Source organism: Oncorhynchus mykiss, chromosome 3 (genome assembly GCF_057628025.1).
Source record: "Oncorhynchus mykiss isolate SJ-2025 chromosome 3, ASM5762802v1, whole genome shotgun sequence".
In the NCBI taxonomy this organism is placed as follows: Eukaryota; Metazoa; Chordata; class Actinopteri; order Salmoniformes; family Salmonidae; genus Oncorhynchus; species Oncorhynchus mykiss.
Genome location: NC_143024.1, coordinates 50,448,734 through 50,470,019, shown reverse-complemented (window position 1 = coordinate 50,470,019; position 21,286 = coordinate 50,448,734). Strand labels below are relative to the sequence as shown.

The 21,286-nt window shown below is 41.6% G+C and overlaps 1 protein-coding gene across 49 annotated transcripts in view; it reads right to left on the bottom strand.

Moving 5' to 3' along the window:
* Positions 1-21,286, bottom strand: part of LOC110519946 (LIM domain only protein 7) — a 124,713-nt gene that overhangs the window by 11,404 nt on the left and 92,023 nt on the right. For 12 of the 49 annotated variants that reach the window (XM_090229416.1, XM_090229415.1, XM_090229432.1 and 9 more), the window contains 8 exons: positions 20,514-20,641; positions 18,653-19,343; positions 14,798-15,115; positions 14,169-14,283; positions 11,923-12,084; positions 7,089-7,276; positions 6,749-6,812; positions 1,698-1,748 (listed from right to left, as the gene is read on the bottom strand). In XM_090229416.1, coding sequence (XP_090085542.1) covers positions 1,698-1,748; positions 6,749-6,812; positions 7,089-7,276; positions 11,923-12,084; positions 14,169-14,283; positions 14,798-15,115; positions 18,653-19,343; positions 20,514-20,641 — 1,717 coding nt within the window. The remainder of the gene's footprint in view (positions 1-1,697; positions 1,749-6,748; positions 6,813-7,088; positions 7,277-11,922; positions 12,085-14,168; positions 14,284-14,797; positions 15,116-18,652; positions 19,344-20,513; positions 20,642-21,286) is intronic. The other 37 variants (XM_090229453.1, XM_090229442.1, XM_090229449.1 and 34 more) reach the window with 7 other exon arrangements.

Here is a 21,286-nt window from a genome sequence, read left to right as displayed (position 1 = left end):
CTGACCTAACGCTTTAACCACCTAGGCTACCTGCCACCCCAAGGCGGTGATGGCTCTGTGCAGGCCAGTCAAGTTCTTCCACATTGATCTCGTCAAACCATTTCCGTATGGACCTCGCTTTCTGCACGGGGGCATTGTCATGCTGAAACAAGAAAGGGCCTTCCCCAAACTGTTGCCACAAAGTGTGAACAACAGAATTGTCTAGAATGTCATTGTATGCTCTAGCGCTATGATTTACCTTAACTGGAACTAAGGGGCCCGAGCCATGAAAAACAGCCCCAGACAATTATTCCTTCTGCACCAAACTTTACAGTTGGCACTATGCATTCGGGCAGGTTGTGTTCTTCTGGCATCTGCCAAACTCAGATTAGTCCGTCGGACTGCCGGATGGTGAAGCATGATTTATCACTCCAGAGAACACATTTCCACTGCTCCAGAGTCAAATGGCGGCAAGCTTTACGCCACTCCAGCTGAAGCTTGGTATTGCGCATGGTGATCTTAGGCTTGTGTGTGGCTGCTTGGCCATGGAAACCCATGAAGTACCCGACGAACAGTTCTTGTGCTGACCTTGCTTCCAGAGGCAGTTTGGAACTCAGTAGTTATTGTTGCAACCTAAGACAAACGATCTTTACGATCTACACACTTCAGCACTCCCCGGTCCAGTTCTGTGAGCTTGTGTGGCCTACCATTTCGAAGCTGAGTCGTTGTTAATCCTAGACATTTCCACTTCACAATAACCACACTTACAGTTGACTGGGGAAGCTCTAGCACGGCAGAAACTGACTTGTTGGAAAGGTGGCATCATATGACGGTGCCACATTGAAAGTCACTGAGCTCTTCAGTAAAGCCATTCTACTGCCAATGTTTGTCTATGGAGATTACATGACTGTGTGTTCGATTTTATAGACCTGATCGCAACGGGTGTGGCTGAAATAGCAAAATACACTAATGTGAAGGGGTGTCCACATACTTTTGTATATAAAGTATAGTGTATATCGCTATCCTATATGGCTCTGGAACAGACTAGAATTGATCATTGATCAAAACGCACAAGCAAGAAGTGAGAATTCTGTAACCACTTCTATGGAGTCCAGTAGATTGGTATGTTGGTATGGCATTCTGACATGCTGTCTCCCCTTTGGTGCTTCAAAGTGTTGGTGAAAACACAACTTTCTAGTCAAGTGTATCCCGACCCTCTACTGAGGGATCCTCAGACAGTTCTCAATTTGGTTTTAACCCTGAACTAGCCACCTGATTCAACTAATCAAGGCCTTTGTGATTAGTTATCAACTCAGAGCTGCAATAGAAATGTAGATAGATTGCTGGTCCCACAACAGAGGTAGACCAGCGCACTGAAACTGGGCCCTGAGAAGCCCGGGTGTGGGAGGGAGGGGGAGACCAGTGGAGTCACACTCACTCAGTACCAGATCAGATGGAAAAAAGCAGTAGATTTTAAGCAGCGGGCCCAACATGGATCCCTAGGGAACTCCTGAGTATTCAACTGTTTGTCTCAATCTTTCCATAATCATGATTAGGTTAATAAGTCATAGATGAAACAAAACCTGTACACCAGGAAGGTCAACCACTGGGATAGATAGAAAGAGATGGAAGCCTAGAGCACCCAGCCTCTTGATAATTACACAGACCATTGATAATAACCCTTCACCAACACCAGGACTCGATCAGGGGTGTTTTACCTTGTTCAAAAAACTCTGACCTCCGTTTTAAATTTTTCATGGATATGGGTTCTACGTGAGAGATGGAAAAATCAGAACAGGGTCAGAGAGCGTAAGAGAGTGGGAGAGAAACTTTGAAGTAATAGCTTCAATCATGCAGGCACGTGCACAGATATGGTTCTACCTGTGCAGAGCACATGCCCCTTTGCCCTTCCAGTCTCCAAATCGCCCTTTTGGGTGGTAGTATTTTTTTGGTATACATATTTTGTCACTGTTGTTTGGTGCCACAGCAGCACAACATTTGATTAACACTTGATTTAGCCTACAGCATGATCAATATTCTGGTCTGGTTAGCTGATATGTGCAACAGAGAGAGGCAGTAAGACATAGAGGTAAATCACAATCAGTAAAAGAAATTGAGGTGGCTAACAAGCAGATTTACATCAATCATCTACATCAATGGTCAGCTGATTGCCCACACTCTTTTCCCAATGTCAATTATGTCTCAAGGAGTCACTGCAACAGAGGCATATGGTATGTTATAATTTTCGAGATATGAATTATGAAAGCTCTGTGCACGGCCCTGCTATCATGGCACTATTGGACACATAACAACTACATTAGGATTATGTCATCACACTGAAAATAAAAACAATCACATGCAGGGCCAGCTCCGGGCATAAGCAAATTTCTTGGGGGGGGAATAGATTGTCATTGAAACAGAAAGCCCATAAGGTTACCTCTCAGTTGGGGTCTGAACTTACTCTTGAGAGTTAGAATAGTACAATACACAAGGTGTAAGTTCAAAATGTGGTTGTGCATCAAGCAGTTTTCCTCTTGTTTTGTCAGTCATTGACAGTCACTCAATTATCCATGTCATTTAATCATTTTTTGATCGAAAAGTTAGTCCAGCCAGTTATCTAAACTTGTATTAATCATTGCAGAATACCAACCGGGCACATTGTTTTGTTAGTCACTCTCACTCAGATATCATTAAAATTGCAAAATGTGTAGAATTGCAACAAATTAGCTTTAAAACTGAAAAATATATATTTCAGTCCCTTGAAAACGTATTGGAATTGCATGACATTGTTTTATAAAATCCCCCCATCAAAAAAATCTACACCCGATTGCAAAATGTGTAGACTTGCAGGAAAAAAAAAATACATTTTTCACCCCCCCGTCAAAAGGGGGCCACTAAAAAAAATTGCCCTTTTGGTGGTCCTGATCATATGTGAGGTCTGCCCAGGTCTTTCCAAAAATGCTCACACAGACATATCCTACATTACAAGGAAACAGTACATCATCATATTTGTATTAATTATGGATCCCCATTAGCTTCAGCTACTCTTCCTGGGGTCCAGCTAAATTAAGGCAGTTTAAACCATTTAAAAAACATTACAATACATTCAAAGTTTTCACAACACAATGTGTGCCCTCCACCACTACCACATGTCTACTGTACAAAATCCATAGGTACATGTGTGTATAGTGCGTATGTTATCTTGTGTGTGTATGTATGTCTGTGCCTATGTAATATTTTTGCATTGCCCCCCCCTCCCCTACGTTGCTGCTACTCTCTGCAATTATCTATTCATAGCCACTTTAATAACTCTAGTTCCATGTACATAATTACCTCGACACCGGTGCCCCCGCACATTGACACATTGATTCTGTACCGGTACCCCCTGTATATATATATATAGCCCCGCTATTGTTATTTACTGCTGCTCTTTAATTATTTGTTATTCTTATCTTTTACTCTTTTTTTGTATTTTCTTAAAACTGCATTGTTGGTTAAGGGCTTGCAAGTTGTATTCGGCGCATTTGATGTGCGTGTTGCTTCACAGTCCCCAGCCAGGAGAGATTGACATGCATATTATTTATTATATTAGTTCTCTATGTACATCCTAGGGCCAGTCGTGCTGGCCTGTTCTGAGCCACTTGCAATTTTCCTAAGTCCCTTTTTATGGCACCTGACCACATGACTGAATAGTTGTCCAGATGCGACAAAACTCGGGCCTGTATGACCTGCCTTGCTGATAGTGCTGTGAAGAAGGTAGAGCTGCGCTTTATTATGGACATACTTCTCCCCATCTTAGCTACTGTTGTATCAATATGTTTTTACCATGACATTTTACAAACCAGGGTTATGCCAAGCAGTTTAGTCACCTCAACTTGCACAATTTCCACATAATTTATTACAAGATTTAGTTGAGGTTTAGGGTTTAGTGAATGATTTGCCCCAAATACAATGCTTTTAGTTTTATAAATATTTAGGACTAACTAATTCCTTGCCACCCACTCTGAAACAAACTTCAAATCTTTAAGTGTTTCAGTCATTTCAGACGGAATCCAACCTATGTGTTCTGGTAGAACATCCACAATGTAGCAGGTGGTGTAAAGCCACAACACATACGTTTCTTCCAGCAGCAGACTATGATCGAAAATGTCAAAGGCTGCACTAAAAAAACATCAATGTCTCTAAGCCAATCATCAGTCATTTGTGTAAGTGCTGTGCTTGTTGAATGTCCTTCCCTAAAAGTCTGAAAGTTTGTTGACAATTTGTTTACTGTAAAATAGCAATGTATCTGGTCAAACACAATTAAATTATTTTTTTTACTAAGTGTTGAGAACAGGCTGATTGGTCATCTATTTGAGCCAGTAAAGTGGACTTTAATATTCTTAGGTAGCGGAATGATTTTTGCTTCCCTCCAGGCCTGGGGGCACACACTTTCTAGTAGGTTTAAACTGAAAATATTGCAAATAGGAGTCACTACAGACCCTGGTTCGATTCCAGGCTTTGTCACTACCGGCCGTGATTGGGAGTCTCATAGGGTGGCGCACAATTGGCCCATCGTTGTCGGGGTTAGGGTTTGGCCGGGGTAGGAAGTCATTGTAAATAAGAATTTGTTCTTAACTTACTTGCCTAGTTAAATACATAAATAAAAAACTATATGAATGATTGAGATGAGTTTGCCTTTTTATCCCCAAATGTCAATTAAGGTGCTCCAAAGCTTTTTACTATCATTCTTTATGTCATTTATCTTTGTTTCATAGTGTAGTTTCTTCTTTTTATTCAGTTTAGTCACATGATTTCTCAATTTGCAATGCGTTTGCCAATCGGTTCTGCAGCCAGACTTATTTGCCATTCCTTTTGCCATTCCTTTTTTCAAATGCTCATCAATCTATGGGGATTTAATAGTGTTTACAGTCATTTTCTTAATGGGTGCATGCTTATTAGTAACTGGAATAAGCAATTTCATAACTGTGTCAAGTGCAGTGTCTCATTACACACCACAGACCAACAAATATTCTTTACATCAACAACATAGAATTCACTACAAAAGTAGTAAATACGTGATCAATACATGTTGATGATTTCATTCCTGTGCTGTTTGTAACTACCCTGGTAGGTTGACTGATAACCTGAACCAGGTTGCAGGCCCTGGTTATATTTTGAAGCTTTTTCTTGAGTGGGCAGCTTGATGAAAGGCATTTCAATATTTTAATCACTCAGAAAATGTTAGCAGTACATTGTATTAATATAGATTCAATGTGAACATGCAACAAACCAAAATCAATTTTTTTTCTCACAATGATGTGCTATGTCAATGTCCTTACCAACCTTGTCACAACATGTTTGCAACTTTTGGAAAATATACCTCTGTTGATGTCACATACATTATCAAGAATTTCACATGTTATCCAGATACTGTCTTTTAGCACTTGGTAGTCTATAGCATGGTGGTAAGCTGCCATCAGGAAACTAGGCGTATGTCGCGGGTCACTACTTCACAGGAGAGCCACTTGAATGTAAACTTTAAAGAAAATCAAAATATGGTTATTGGCAGAAATGCCTTCACAAACATGTGAACTTTCATACCATCTGTAAACATTATAAATAGTTAAATTACGAGCCTAGTTGGTTAAGCTAAAGAAAAAGTCAGCAACCTTCCGGCTAGCCATGATTGGCTGAGATAATGAGTGGGCTTGACATGCCGAGAGATGAGTTTGGATTGTCTATTTGAGCTGGTCAGTGTGTCTAGGTAATCCTGTCTAACGCGTTTTTTTTTTTGATCGTATATTAAAACTGCATGAGTGTTGCTCTCCACTTTCTGGAGGACTGAGTTTTAAATCAGTGGAATTAGAGTATGATAGCTAAGGAGAGGGAGAAAACACCTGTCTCCAGATGATATCTTCAAACTAAGGGCAACCCTGGCATCCGACAGGAAATGCATCCAACCATGAATGATGAGTGAATGATGATTAGTCTAGCTATATTTTCAGATATTACGCCTTTCTAATTTTGACAGAAAGAACCATTTGCTTGGCTAGCTATAGCCTAATGTTAGCTAGCTACCACAAACTTGGTTGGTTATTTACCTGGAGATTCATGCAGGGTAGTAACGTCATGAGTTGTGATTATGGTTCATTGTTTACCTAGCTAAGTAGCTAACATTAGCTGGCTGGTTGGTTGGCAATCTGCAGATTCATAAAGGGCAGTAAGGTGTAGCTAGCTATATGTCTTAACAAAAGACTTCACTATGCAAGTACCCATTTTGGGTGAGTTCATAAATTCAGTCTAGCCATCTACTCTGATTTCAGAGCACTCTTGTCTGAGTGTGCCAGGGAGCGCAGAACAACTGTTGAATTTACGAACACTCAACACCAGTTGAATATGGCAGGTGTCAGGAAACGTCTGCAAAAATAAATAGCGGTCCTATAGTAGCTGTTAAAAGCTAACCGTGTCAAGGAATTCACGTAAAAACAAGTTCGGTATTTGTAGTTAATGAATAGCAGTTTTGTTTTAATCAATAATAACAAACCAAGTGTTTTTACAGCATACAATTTTCAGCTGCACACTCTGATCAAGTCATGTGGTGGCATGCGCAAACAAAATGTGTAAATGTACATCATTATACAGTACATAATTGAACAATGGGCATTCACCACGAGAAACACATACAGTCCCAAAGAGAGAACGTTGTCCTTGCTTTCTCAAACTTGTTCCTGTTTATAAAGGCTAGTCATAACCTCTCTGGTTAGTAGATCTGCTCTATGTTCTTTACCTTTGTTTCTCACGGTCACTGTTTCGTCACGGAAGCCTCCATTCACTCCATTGGATGCTACATCCTGCAACAAGATGAATTAAAAGCCTGTTGAGAGCTGTCTGGGGTTTAATCAGTACATTGTATTCATATAGATTCAAATGTGACCATGCAACAAACAAAAATCACACATTTTTTCACAATGATGTCTTATGTCAATTTTCTTACCAACCTTGTCACAACATGTTTGCAGATTTGTGATATATCAAGTTTATTTGGGTATTTGTGAGTAACATAGCAATAAGCTAATAAGAAACATTTGAACATTATCAACACCACGAGGTCTTCCTGTAAAACTCACAATGATTGGTTGGGTAGTGACCTTCTTGGTGGTTTCCATGGATCCCCGAGAGGTGAAATCCAAGCTGGTGGTTGCGTTAACGGTGGTTGTGTCGGGGAAACCTATAACTGTTGGATGATGATCCATACTGGTCAGATTGATGGTCTTATGGCTTTTAAACGGCAGGGAAGGTAGGTCTCTGTCCCAGTCTGAACGTCGTAGACGTGTGTCAATGGCAAAGATAAAAGTTGTGTGTGTGTGTGTGTGAGAAAAAATGTATGTGTAAGAGATAGTGTGTGGGCGTGAAAGAACAACATTAGGAAAGGTACTAGTACTTAGGAAAGGTACTACTATACAACTATAGTACCCAGAGTACTTACAGTATTTTCTGCATGGTATAATAATAGTAAAGACATAAAAACTATGGATAAGAGATATGCATTCAGTCTTGGCATTCTCTCAACCAGATTCATGAGGTAGTCACCTGGAATGCATTTCAACTAACAGGTGTGTCTTGGTAAAATTAATTATTTTTATTTTCTCCTTAATCCGCTCGAACCAATCAGTTGTGTTGTGACAAGGTAGAGGTGGTATACAGAAGAACAAGCAAGAACAGCTCAAATAAGCAAAGAGAAATGACAGTCCATCATTACTTTAAGACATGAAGGTCAGTCACTCTAGAACATTTCAAGATTTTTGAAAGTTTCTTCAAGTGCATTCGCAAAAACCATTAAGCGCTATGATGAAACTGGCTCTCATGAGGACCGCCACAGGGAAGACTCAGAATTACCTCTGCTGCAGAGGATATATTCATTAGAGTTAACTGCATCTCAGATTGCAACCCAAATAAATGCTTCACAGTGTTCAAGTAAGAGACACAGTTCAACATCAACTGTTCAGAAGAGACTACGTGAATCAGGCCTTCATGGTTGAATTGCTGCATAGAAACCACTACTAAAGATCACCAATAAGAGAATTGCTTGGGCCAAGAAACACGAGCAATGGACATTAGACCGGTGGAAATCTGGCCTTTGGTCTGATGAGTCCAAATTTGAGATTTTTGGTTCCAACCGCAGTGCCTTTGTGAGATGCAGAGTACGTGAACGGATGATCTCCATAGAGTGGGGAGAACAAGTATTTGATAACACTGCTGATTTTGCAGGTTTCCTACTTACAAAGCATGTAGAATGTAATTTTTATCATATTGTATGATTTTTAAGTAATTAATTAGCATTTTATTGCATGACATAAGTATTTGATCATCTACCAACCAGTAAGAATTCCGGCTCTCACAGACCTGTTAGTTTTTCTTTAAGAAGTCCACCTGGTCTCCACTCATTACCTGTATTAACTGCACCTGTTTGAACTCGTTACCTGTATAAAAGATACCTGTCCACACACTCAATCAAACAGACTCCAACCTCTCCACAATGGCCAAGACCAGAGAGCTGTGTAAGGACATCAGGGACAAAATTGTAGACCTGCACAAGACTGGGATGGTCTACAGGACAATAGGCAAGCAGCTTGGTGAGAAGGCAACAACTGTTGGCGCAATTATTCGAAAATGGAAGAAGTTCAAGATGACGGTCAATCACCCTCGGTCTGGGGCTCCATGCAGGATCTCATCTTGTGGGGCATCATCATGAGGAAGGTGAGGGATCAGCCCAGAACTACACGGCAGGACCTGGTCAATGACCTGAAGAGATCTGGGACCACAGTCTCAAAGAAAACCATTAGTAACACACTACGCCGTCATGGATTAAAATCCTGCAGCGCACGCAAGGTCCCCTTGTTCAAGCCAGCACATGTCCAGGCCCGTCTGAAGTTTGCCAATGACCATCTGGAGGAATGGGAGAAGGTCATGTGGTCTGATGAGACAAAAATAGAGCTTTTTTGTCTAAACTCCACTCGCCATGTTTGGAGGAAGAAGAAGGATGAGTACAACCCCAAGAACACCATCCCAACCGTGAAGCATGGTGGTGGAAACATCATGCTTTGGGGATGCTTTTCTGCAAAGGGGACAGGACGACTGCACTGCATTGAGGGGAGGATGGATGGGGCGATGTATCGCGAGATCTTGGCCAACAACCTCCTTCCCTCAGTAAGAGCATTGAAGATGGGTCGTGGCTGGGTCTTCCTGCTTGACAACAACCCGAAACACACAGCCGGGCAACTAAGGAGTGGCTCCGTAAGAAGCATCTCAAGGTCCTGGAGTGGCCTAGCCACTAATAGACAATCTTTGGAGGGAGCTGAAAGTCCGTATTGCCCAGCGACAGACCCGAAACCTGAAGGATCTGGAGAAGGTCTGTATGGAGGAGTGAGCCAAAATCCCTGCTGCAGTGTGTGCAAATCTGGTCAAGAACTACAGGAAACGTATGATCTCTGTAATTGCAAACAAAGGATCCTGTACCAAATATTAAGTTCTGCTTTTCTGATGTATCAAATACTTATGTCATGCAATAAAATGCAAATTAATTACTTAAAAATCATATAATGTGATTTTCTGGATTTTTGTTTTAGATTCCGTCTCTCACAGTTGAAGTGTACCTATGATAAAAATTACAGACCTCTACATGCTTTGTAAGTAGGAAAACCTGCAAAATCGGCAGTTTATCAAATACTTGTTCTCCCCACTGTATGTGTGGTTCCCACTGTGAAGCATGTAGGAGGAGATGTGATGGTATCGAGGTGCTTTGCTGGAGACACTGTCAGTGATTTATTTAGAATTCAAGGCACACTTTACTAGCATGGCTACCACAGCATTCTGCAGCGATACGCCATCCCATCTTGTTTGCGCTTAGTGGGACTATCATTTGTTTTCAACAGGACAATGACCCAGCACACTTCCAGGCTGTGTAAGGGCAATTTGACCAAGAAGGAGAGTAATGGAGTACAGCATCAGATGACCTGGTCTCCACAATCGACCTCAACCCAATTGAGATGGTTTGGGATGAGAAAAAGTGCTCAGCATATGTGGCAACTCCTTCAACACTGTTGGAAAAGGATCCCGGGTGAAGCTGGTTTAGAGAATGCCAACAGTGTGCAAAGCTGTCAAGGCAAATGGTGGCTACTTTGAAGAATCTAAAATACATTTTGATTTGTTTAACACTTTTTTACTTACTACATGATTCCATTTGTGTTATTTAATAGTTTTGATGTCTTCACTGTTATTCTACAATGTAGAAAATAGTAAAAATAAAGAAAAACCCTTGAATGTGTAACTTTTGACTGGTACTGTACGCTACCACTTGGAAGGGAACATAAGGTTGTTGTTATGGTGTCATTCTAAAGAACAGCGGGGATAACAGAGGATAACAGCGGGGATAACCTTCCACACCCATGCACAATCTACAAACCCCTAGCTTTACCAACTGGTTTACACTCTCTCCTACAAAAGCGTCTATTTTGATATGCATTGCACATTCAACAGATCACACAAATCAATACAATGACTGATGTTTTGGTGGAGTAATCGTGATATAGTAGGATGTGTAAACCGGTTGGTGAAAACATACAGTGAGCTCCAAAAGTACTGTGACAATTACATTTTTGGATTGTTATATAATAACTGTGAGGTTAAAGTGCAGACTATCAGCTTTAATTTTATGGTATTTTCATCCAAATCGGGTTAACCCGTTTAGACATAACAGCACATTGCACAAAAGTATTGGGACAAATACACGTATATGTGTATTAAATTAGTAAAAGGTTAAGTATTTGGTTTCATATAAAACTTAATGTGTCATGCCCTGACCTTAGAGAGACGTTTTATTTCTCTATTTGTTTAGGTCAAGGTGTGATGTGGGCATTCTATGTTTTGTATTTCTGTGTGTTTGGCCGTGTGTGGTTCTCAATCAGAGGCAGCTGTCTATCGTTGTCTCTGATTGGGAATCATACTTTTGCCACCTTCGTTGTGGGTAATTGTCTTTGTTAGTGGCCTGTATAGCCCTAGTAAGCATCACGGTTGTGTCTCGTTTTGTTGGCGACATTCTTAATAAAGAAAAATTTACGCTCACCACGCAGCACCTTGGTCTGGTCATTTCCCTGACGACGTGCGTGACATAATGACTACATCAAGCTTGTGACTCTACACATTTGTTGGATGTATTTGCAGTTTGCTTTGGTTGTTCCAGATTATTTTGTGTGTTTTTGTATTCATGTTTTGTTTTGGGTGTATTAAAAACCAAGTAAATTTACACAAGTAAATTTGAACCCAATACTTTTGGTCCCCTAAAATAGGGAGACAACGTACAAAGAGCTGCAATTTCTAAACGGTTTACCTGATATGGATGAAAATACCCTCAAATTAAAGCTGACAGTCTGCACTTTAACCTCATACTCATTGTATCATTTCAAATCCAGTGCTGGAGTACAGAGCCAAAAGACCAAGTTCGGACCTGTAGGATCTTGTGCCTGAGTACGAGTTAGTTTTCCACAAGGTGGACACCACATAAAGAATGCACAAAGGAGAACAGAGGGAGACAGACAGAGACAGAGAAACACAAACAGACTGTCAGGCAGACAGACAAGGAGAAACAGAAGTATAGAAACACAGGCATACAGAAAGTGAGAGACAGACAGAGACAGGCAGGCAGAGACGGGGAAACTACAGACAAGGAAGATAGACAAAACTGGGCACACATATCACTAACTAAAGGGTTATCCCAGAACAGAGGACTAAACGAAGGAAATTATCATTAAACTGCCATTAAATAATTGAGCCATGATACCAGAAAAATGTACTGACCAGTTTAACGTGTCGCAATAGTTTACCAACACAGCAAACATAAATAACACTGACATTCTACAAATACTCTGTAACACACACATTCTCTCTCTCTAGTCGTCTACTCACTGTTCCTGCCGTGACGACGTATGTCCATGGTAAGGCTTCCCTGCTGCAGAGCTTGCTCTGTGCTGCTCTTCCACTTGCCGTAGCTCATCTCTGCCACCCTTTGCCCGCTCACCGACATCACCTCGTCGCCCACCTGCAGTTGGCACAGCTCGGCTGGGCTGCCTGCGGGGCACAGAGAGGGGCAGCGAGGTCAGATAGAGGGTAAAGAAGGAACAGAAGGAAGGAACAGTGGTCAGATATAGAGAGTGTAAAGAAGGAACAGAAGGAAGGAACAGTGGTCAGATATAGAGAGTGTAGAGAGCACAGAGGGTGAGATAGATATGTATAGATGGAATTGGGTCTCAGATGTAGGGGCAGAGAAGGCATTGGGGTGAGTAATAGAGAGGGCAAAACAGGTGTCACAGTAGTGATGTAGGCCAGTCAAGATACATTTAAACTGTTACAATAGAGAGATACAGAGATAGGGACAAGGCAGCAATTGCAATAAATCTCCTCAACTTTTTAAAGTGGCTTCAGCTTCTTGTCTCCTTCCCTCATTTACATTGATGAGAAAGAACTGGACTATAGGTATCAGGTACTCCCCTAGTAAATACAGTATAGGCTAGAGAGAGACAACCCCAGCAAATCTGACCTAGATAGAGGCTACCCTACATAAGGCCGGGCACATGATCTGCTACTGACTACTTATCTTCTAGTAATTTTAAGAAACATTAGTGTGTTGAAAATGCCTAGCCACTTGTATTTGCATACACTTCAAAATACACCAGACACGCCACTATGGGTTTCTTCACGGTACCCAAACCAAATAGAGATTTAATGCATTGCTTAGTTATGTATAGTGTCACGTCATCATGGAATGCGCTGCCACCAGAGGTTACTCAGGCAAAAAAGCAAGTTTAGCAAAAAAAAAACTGATTCAAAAACATACTGTATCACAGCGCCTCTCCTCTTTCTAAAGATCTAATTTAACTGGACTGTATATAAGAATATGAAAATGTATGTATAAATAGTGCATAAATAGTATTTTTTGTAGTCTCTTGGTGTCTTTCCTTTACATAACTCTTATTTTTTATTTTAATTTTATGTAATATAGTTTACCAAGCTACCAATTACTTCCCACTGGAAGAAGTTAAGCTACACTTAAGCTACCCTTAAGAAACATACAGTTTACTGAACTAAAGATACACTTAAGAAACATATAGTTTACTGAACAAAAGCTACCCTTAATAAACATACAGTTTACTGAACTAAAGCTACCCTTAATAAACATACAGTTTACTGAACTAAAGCTACCCTTAGAAACATATAGTTTACTGAACTAAACTACTTTGTGATAAATACTAATATCTAAATCTGAAATATCAGAGATACAAATTTTGCAAGAACAGATCACTCTGGAGTCAACTGTTAACATAATGTTTGAATTCAAGTGTAAATTAGGAAGGTCTGATGTCAAAAATGTATGAAACTTCTTGCCTACTTTTTTTGCAAAAAAAACCACTACATGGCAAAATAGTAATTAACTACTAAAAACACTACCCATATTTGAATTTAATTAAATTACCAACAAGCTACTGTAAACTGTAGTTAAATTACTAGTTTAACTACATATATTTCACTATTTCACAGTCTATTGGCACTGTACTAAGGTATCTGGCACTATGTGTGGTGGCCAGCAGAGGCAGAAATTGGAGGACGGACTCATTGTAATGGCTGGAATATAATCATATTAATGGTATCAAACACATCAAACTCATGGACCTCCAGCTACTGGTGCAGTGTTAGCAGTGGAATGGTATTTACTCTTCTGTGTGAATTATGAATGGTTTTTGAACAAAAGGGAGTGAAACCATTGTCAACTAATCAAATCTAACCAAGCAACAGTTTTATTCCCAGTGTCTCACATTGCTTAAATAAACAACCTTTAAAACTTTCTCACTGAAATGAGAGATGAGCCTGCTGTGCCAGTGGAGGCTGGTGTCACTTTAAATCAAATGATGCGCTCATTGTTAAGGCTGGACTGGAACGATATCAAACACATTAAACATGGTTCCCAAGTGTTTGATACCATTACATTCATTGCCATTACTCTGTGCTCATTCTTCCTTCACTATCCTCCAACATGCTGTATGTACCCCGGTTTACAATCAGACAGTTGGTTCAGTTGTTACTCTTTGTTTGTTTTAACCATGCTAAACGTGTGTGTTTTGTGCTAAATGTGTGTGTGTGTGTATGTGTGTGTTTACCTGGTTGGATGGAGGTGACGTGTGCTCCAGTGGAGTCCCACTCTGTCTGGAAGCCAAAGTCTCGACTGCTGTTGGACTTCTGGTTGAGACTGATCCGCATGTCAGCGTAGCTCTCCTACACAACACACACACACATTAAGAATGCCAGGTTGTGTTCCAAAGCCAGGGAAAGAATAACATTTGTTCTTCACTATGAATTATTAGTTGCTCTCTGACAATGGGAAGCATCGATCCTACTGTATCTCCTACTGTATGTAGCACTAGCTGCATGGTATAGTATGCACATAGTATAGTATGCTCGCTCACTCGCTCCAGTGCAGTGACTGCTTTTACATGTGATGTCCTTATTTTTTATTTTACCTTTATTTAACCAGGCAAGTCAGTTAAGAACAAATTCTTATTTTCAATGACGGCCTGGGAACAGTGGGTTAACTGCCTGTTCAGGGGCAGAACGACAGATTTGTACCTTGTCAGCTCGGGGGTTTGAACTCACAACCTTCCGGTTACTAGTCCAACGCTCTAACCACTAGGCTACCCTGCCGCTGTGCTATTTTTGGCTTCAGCTCTGGAATACTGCAAATGTGCCCTTAAAAAGTCTAATCTGCCTAATAACCAAAATCTAAACCTACCTGGTCTTTTGTAGGTAACGGACTGACTGGGGCTGTGTAGGCCACTTTTGGGGTCTGGAGGGCGGGTGAAGGACTCCTGGCCTGAGAAGGGACAGGAGAAGGGGCCAGGGTAGGGACAAGTGTTGTGGCAAGTGTGGGGGTCACACCCCTTTCTTCTTCTTCTTCTTCTTCTTCTCCACTGCTGTGGGCAGAGCTGGAGAGGGAGTGCGCCTTATCCTCAGAGGTCATGACCTGGATATAGCGGCTGGGGGCCGACAGCTTCTTGGTGAAATCCGTCTCTCCGTTCACACTTTTCTGAGAGTCAGCCATCAGAGGAGCCTACAGTGCATTCGGAAAGTGTTCAGACCCTTTCACTTTTTCCACATTTTGTAACAGCGTTATTCTAAAATTGATTAAATAGTTTCCCCCCCATCAATCTACATACAATACTCCATAATGAAATGTTTTAAAATGTTTACAAATTGTTCTGTTGGAAGGTGAACCTTCATCCCAGTTTGAGGTCCTGAGCGTTCTGGAACAGGTTTTCATCGTTCATCTTTCCCTCAATCCTGACTAGTCTCCCAGTCCCTGCCATTGAAAAACATCCCCACAGCATGATGCTGCCACCACCATGCTTTGCCGTAGGGATGGTATTGGCCAGGTGATGAGCGGTGCCTCCAGACGTGATGCCTGGCATTCAGGTCAAAGAGTTAAATCTTGGTTTTATCAGACCAGATAATCTTGTTTCTCATTGTCTGAGAGACCTTTAGGTGCCTTTTGGAAAACTCCAAGCAGGCTGTCACATGCCTTTTTATGAGGAGTGGCTTCCGTCTGGCCACTCTAGTATAAAGGCCTGATTGGTGGACTGCTGCAGAGGTGGTTGTCCTTCTGGAGGGTTCTCCCATTTCCACAGAGGAACTCAAGAGCTCTGTCAGAGTGACCATCGGGTTCATGGTCACCTCCCTGAGCAAGGCCCTTCTCCCCCAATTGCTCAGTTTGGCCGGGCGGCCAGCTCTAGGAAGAGTCTTGGTGGTCTAAAACGTCTTCCATTTAAGAATGACGGAGGCCACTTTGTTCTTGGGGACCTTCAAATGCCAATGTTTTGGTACCCTTTCCCGATACAATCCTGTCTCGGAGCTCTACTGACAATTCCTTCAACCTCATGGCTTGGTTTTTATTCTGACATACACTGTCAACTGTGGGACCTTATATAGACAGGTGTGCCTTTCCAAATCATGTCCAAACAATTGAATTTACATCAGGTGGACTCCAATCAAGTTGTTGAAACATCTCAAGGATGATCAATGGAAACAGGATGCACCTGAGCTCAATTTTGGAAACAGGATGCACCTGAGCTCAATTTAGTATAATTAAAAGTTGTAAACAAATAATAATCAAAGTCATAACAAGCCAACAGTAAACATGTCATTCCACACGAATGACGCAGCGCCAATCAATTTGGAAATGCCGGAGCTCTACGGCAAAATGCATCATTCACCAATGTTTCGTCAAAATCTGGCCAGTGGTGCCAGAGATATCGCGTGGGTTAGTAAGAGTCATATCCCTGAGCATGTGTCATTTCATGACTGAGTCAAGAAGATCAAGAAAAATAAACATGTGCTAGTTATAGTGCCACAGTGTGGTTGATAGGAATGTTCTTGTACATTCTTAGTCTTTATAGTGTTAGCAACATGTGTACCACATCTTGTGACAATACAAATATCAAATCAAATCAAATCAAATCAAATCAAATCAAATTTTATTTGTCACATACACATGGTTAGCAGATGTTAATGCGAGTGTAGCGAAATGCTTGTGCTTCTAGTTCCGACAATGCAGTAATAACAAGTAATCTAACTAACAATTCCAAAACTACTGTCTTGTACACAGTGTAAGGGGATAAAGAATATGTACATAAGGATATATGAATGAGTGATGGTACAGAGCAGCATAGGCAAGATACAGTAGATGGTATCGGGTACAGTATGTACAAATGAGATGAGTATGTAAAAATCCTTGACTAATTTATTTACATTTATGTACCAGACTACACCCAAGTAAAATATTTATTGGTCAATAGCGTTGTTGTTTTAGGTACTAGCCTGAAACATATTGCTTGAGAGACCTTTGTTCCCAGATCCCACATATCAAGTTTTGTGCAGATCGGTCATTCGGTGCCAGAGGAATAACTTTCATTCTAAATGACTTTAGGTCTAACGGGGTCAGACGCTTGGCCTTTCAAACGCTTGTTATAGCGGCATCATCTGGCCAGTCAGTGTAATTTTGAAAATGCAGGATCTCTATGGCAAGACACATCATTTCATCAAAATCAGGCCAGTGGTGTCTGAGATATCATGTGTGATGTACGTACAGAGGACACAGATCCATAGTCCCCTCACCGATTTCATTGCGAGGGACAATTATAAAATGATCAAAGTCGTGAGCCAATAGTTTTTTAATTATTACTATTGTATCAAACTCTATATAGACTGAGAGATGTAAAGTAACTATTTGGACAACACTGTCTGGAGGTCTCGCAAGCTTAATGTACAATATACTAATACTAGTTAGAATTGTTGCTAGCTCCAATGTGTTGATGCTAAACAACTTAAAGAGATCTTGCCTGAACAAGTTCATGACACAAGTTATTCGCTGGTGGACAGATGCACGTAACATAGGATGGTATCCCACAAACTGTGGGATGCAAAGACTAATGAGGAACTTCGTTCCAGTGTGCAGATTTCTTCGTCACTGATCATTTGGACAAATCATGATTTCACAGGTGTTTGCATCTTTGATGATATCTCGTTGATATCTCGTATCTTCCATCTCCCCCTAGAACCTAATCGAGCATCTGCCTCTATGTTCTGGGTTACCGAGAATACTAACACTCAAATAATCACCCAAACTGTTTATATCAAAATGCCCTACTAAATGATATTCTTCTGATGCTATACTTCACGCCTTCGTGAAAGCTGTACGAATATTTTAAGATAAATACACAACGCAGAGGATGAAAGGTAAAGAGGGAATTAACGATCAATGTTTTTCTGTAATATGGAATTGAAGATTAATGGGACAGAGACACAGGAGGAATTTCAGTCTAGGACTCATAGCTACGTGGCAAGTTCTCATTGGTCCGAATTGTCTATACATTAGGCCTGAAACAGGATACTTGGTATTTGGCCATTGGCACAGTTTTATTGCGAGGAATTCTAATTGGTCAACCACAGGCTAGAGTTGGGTTATAAATTAGATCCTGTCGCTTTGTTCTGAGGAGAAGATATTGAGAACAGGGAAGAATGACCATCTACTTCCCAGCATAACAACTATGATTTATTATTTTTGAATAAATATATTTTTCTCCCCTTGATTTACTTTGGGGTCTGTGTTATTGAAGAATAACATCAACTGTTAACACAGCGAAATTGAAGGTAATAGAGTGACAAGGCTGGAAACAGCAGCTTTGCTAAGTAAATGGTCACATAGTTCAAAAAAGCCTCATTCATTATTCACTGACAGATAAAACAAATAAGGCGTGTGAGCAACCACTACACTGGAAATAGACTACGTTGCGACCGACACAACACAACATTCCTACCGGTCTTAGGTCCTGTTCATTATGTAACAAATAGAGGAAAATGGACTGGAACAGGTAGCGATTCTCTGGACTTGTCTATTAAGAAACATTAATTTCAATGTTTTGTTGCAAAAACGTTGCTTGCCCTAATGAACATAACCCACAGCCATTGAAGTACCTCACCCAAATCCTCCAGTCTACTAAAAGCAGTTTCTGCAGAAAGCAGTCCTTAGGTAACTACACACACAGACAGAACTGGAAAGTGTCGTAATATTACTGTATACTACGGTACTCACGGTGTAGGCGGGTGGCAGTGATGCGACGCTTGTAGACTGGCTCCCGAAGGGCCTTGGCATGAAGACAGAGTTGAGCCGAGCGCTGTCCGATCTCATGTAGCTCCTGGGGAGAGAGGCAGAAACCCGAGACACACCAGGAGGCACGGGCTGTGGGTCCATCACCACCGAGTTGTACTGTGGCTGTTGTATGTACAGAGAGCCACCACCAGTGGATGGGGTCACTTCTTCAGACACCTTCCCCACCCATGGGCGACTGGGCTCATGAGCTTTGGGTAGTAGGCTGGGGGTGGTGGTGGTGCTGAAGGTCTCCTCCGTCTTGGCTGCACTGGTGTACCGTGAGGCCAGGCTTGGGGCTCTTTCTGAAGGATTCGGGGCTGGAACGTAGGGGTTGTAGTTGGGGGTGCGACCCACAGTGGTAGTGATGTCGCTACCAGAACCGAAGGGACTGTCGATACTGTCACTCATGTTGCCCCTAGAAGGCGGGACAGCCTTGTTGGTTGCCGTGGTGGCAGCGCACGCCTCCTCCCTTGGGGGGAGCACGGAGGAGCGAGTTGGTCTGAGGCGGTCAAGAGGGGTGTAGGGGTTGTCGAAGGTGTAGCTCCTCGGAGGGAGGGTGCGGAGGACCGGGGCAGAGTCTTCAAACACGTCCTGGTCCAGAGAGGTGAGGGAGTTGAGGCGACTGCCGATGGAGCTGTGGGAATGGAGAAGAGAGGGAGGGTGGTGAAGTAGAGAGAGAGAGGGAGGGAGAGAGAGGAGGGTGAGGGGAGAGAGGGATGGAAGGGAAGGGAGGTGAAAGAGAGAGGGGAAAGGGATTAAAATGTGTTATGTAAGCGATTGAAAGAGAGAAAGACAGAGAGAGAGAGAGAGAGAGAGAGAGAGAGAGAGAGAGAGAGGGCAGGGTAAAAGTAAGATAGGATGGGTGAAAGAGAGAAAGGAGCCGAGGAAAGGCGGTGAAGTGGCAAGGGAAGATGGGAAAACCAGAGGAAAAAGTGAAAGGTGGAGGGGGATAAAAGCAGAATGAGAAAAGGATTGAGGAAAGGTGAAAGGGGGAGGGAAAGACAAGTTTGAAAGAACAAAAAAAAAGAGGTGAGGTAGGATTTAAGCCACGATTAGATTACACTTTCACACAACGCTTTGCAGAGAGACAATTACTGTTCATTCATTAACACAGTCTCAGGTCACTTTCTCTCAGGGCAAACGTTTCAACAAAAGTCTGTAAAAACACAAAAGTTTGCATGGCCCTGTATTTGTGCCTGAGTTGTCATCGACCGGAGTTTGTTGGTGTAGTAAGTACTTATACAGTAACAGGACAGCTTTGAGTGACAGTGAAAACACATCTAAAAATACTGATTAGAATTCTGATGATGAAATACTTTAAAACAGGGTAAAACATATTCAACCAATAAAGGATTATTCAATGCCTTCAGAAACTATTCAGACCCCTTGACTTTTTCCACATTTTGTTACAGATTTTTTTTAAATCCTCAGCAATCTACACACAAAACCCCATAATGACAAAGAATAAGGATGTAATGCAACAAAATGTGTGAAAAAAATCAAGGGGTCTGAATACTTTCTGAAGGCACTGTATGTTTCTAATTGTCTGTACAAAAAAAATGATTTATACCTTGTAGGAGCATGGCTAGCCCAAATGCCCTTTGGTAACTGTATAGAATATAGAGAACATAATAACTAGAACACATGTAGGATTTGTATTTGAGGATGTCTAGTCTAGCAGATACAGTATTTTCATCAATCCATCAATCATAGATTCCTTATTTAAATCTTACATTCAATCAGACCATATTTCATGAGCTCATCCCCTCATGTTCATCGGGCACCAAACCTGTCACTCTATTACCTCCAATTGGAATTCTGGAAACCGCGGCTCCCTATTCCGCTGCTCGCTGTGGTCTGCTCCCTCTCCTCTTTCTTCTTCACAATATCAGAGTTGAAGCTCTTGCGACGGTTTTTCCACTTGGTGAGATCCTGCAGAGAAGAAACGCAAGTCAGAAACGTGCATCCTGGAAAAAATGAATGTAACAGTTAAATCCTCTAACGGATGTTGAGGGTGGCTAATGTGATAGGTAGGGGGGGGGAGAGAGAGAGAGAGAGAGAGAGAGAGAGAGAGAGAGAGAGAAAGAGAGAGAGAAAGAGAGAAAGAGAGAGAGAAAGAGAGAAAGAGAGAGAAAGAGAGAGAGAAAGACAGAGAGAAAGAGAGAGAGAAAGAAAGAGAGAGAAAGAAAGAGAGAGAAAGAGAGAGAGAAAGAGAGAGAGAAAGAGAGAAAGAGAGAGAGAAAGAGAGAAAGAGAGAGAGAAAGAGAGAGAAAGAGAGAGAGAAAGAGAGAGAAAGAGAGAGAAAGAGAGAGAGAGAGAAAGAGAGAAAGAGAGAGAGAAAGAGAGAAAGAGAGAGAGAAAGAGAGAAAGAGAGAGAGAAAGAGAGAGAAAGAGAGAGAGAAAGAGAGAGAGAGAGAGACTTTCCTATTTGTGTCAGTTTAGCTCCTCCCACCTCATGTCCCATGTGGGCCCGTGGATGACTTAAATCTATGCCAAGACACCATACTATACTGCTGGACAATGTTACAACTGATAGACATATAACCCAGTAACAGGTAAGAATGAGGCCTTTAACAT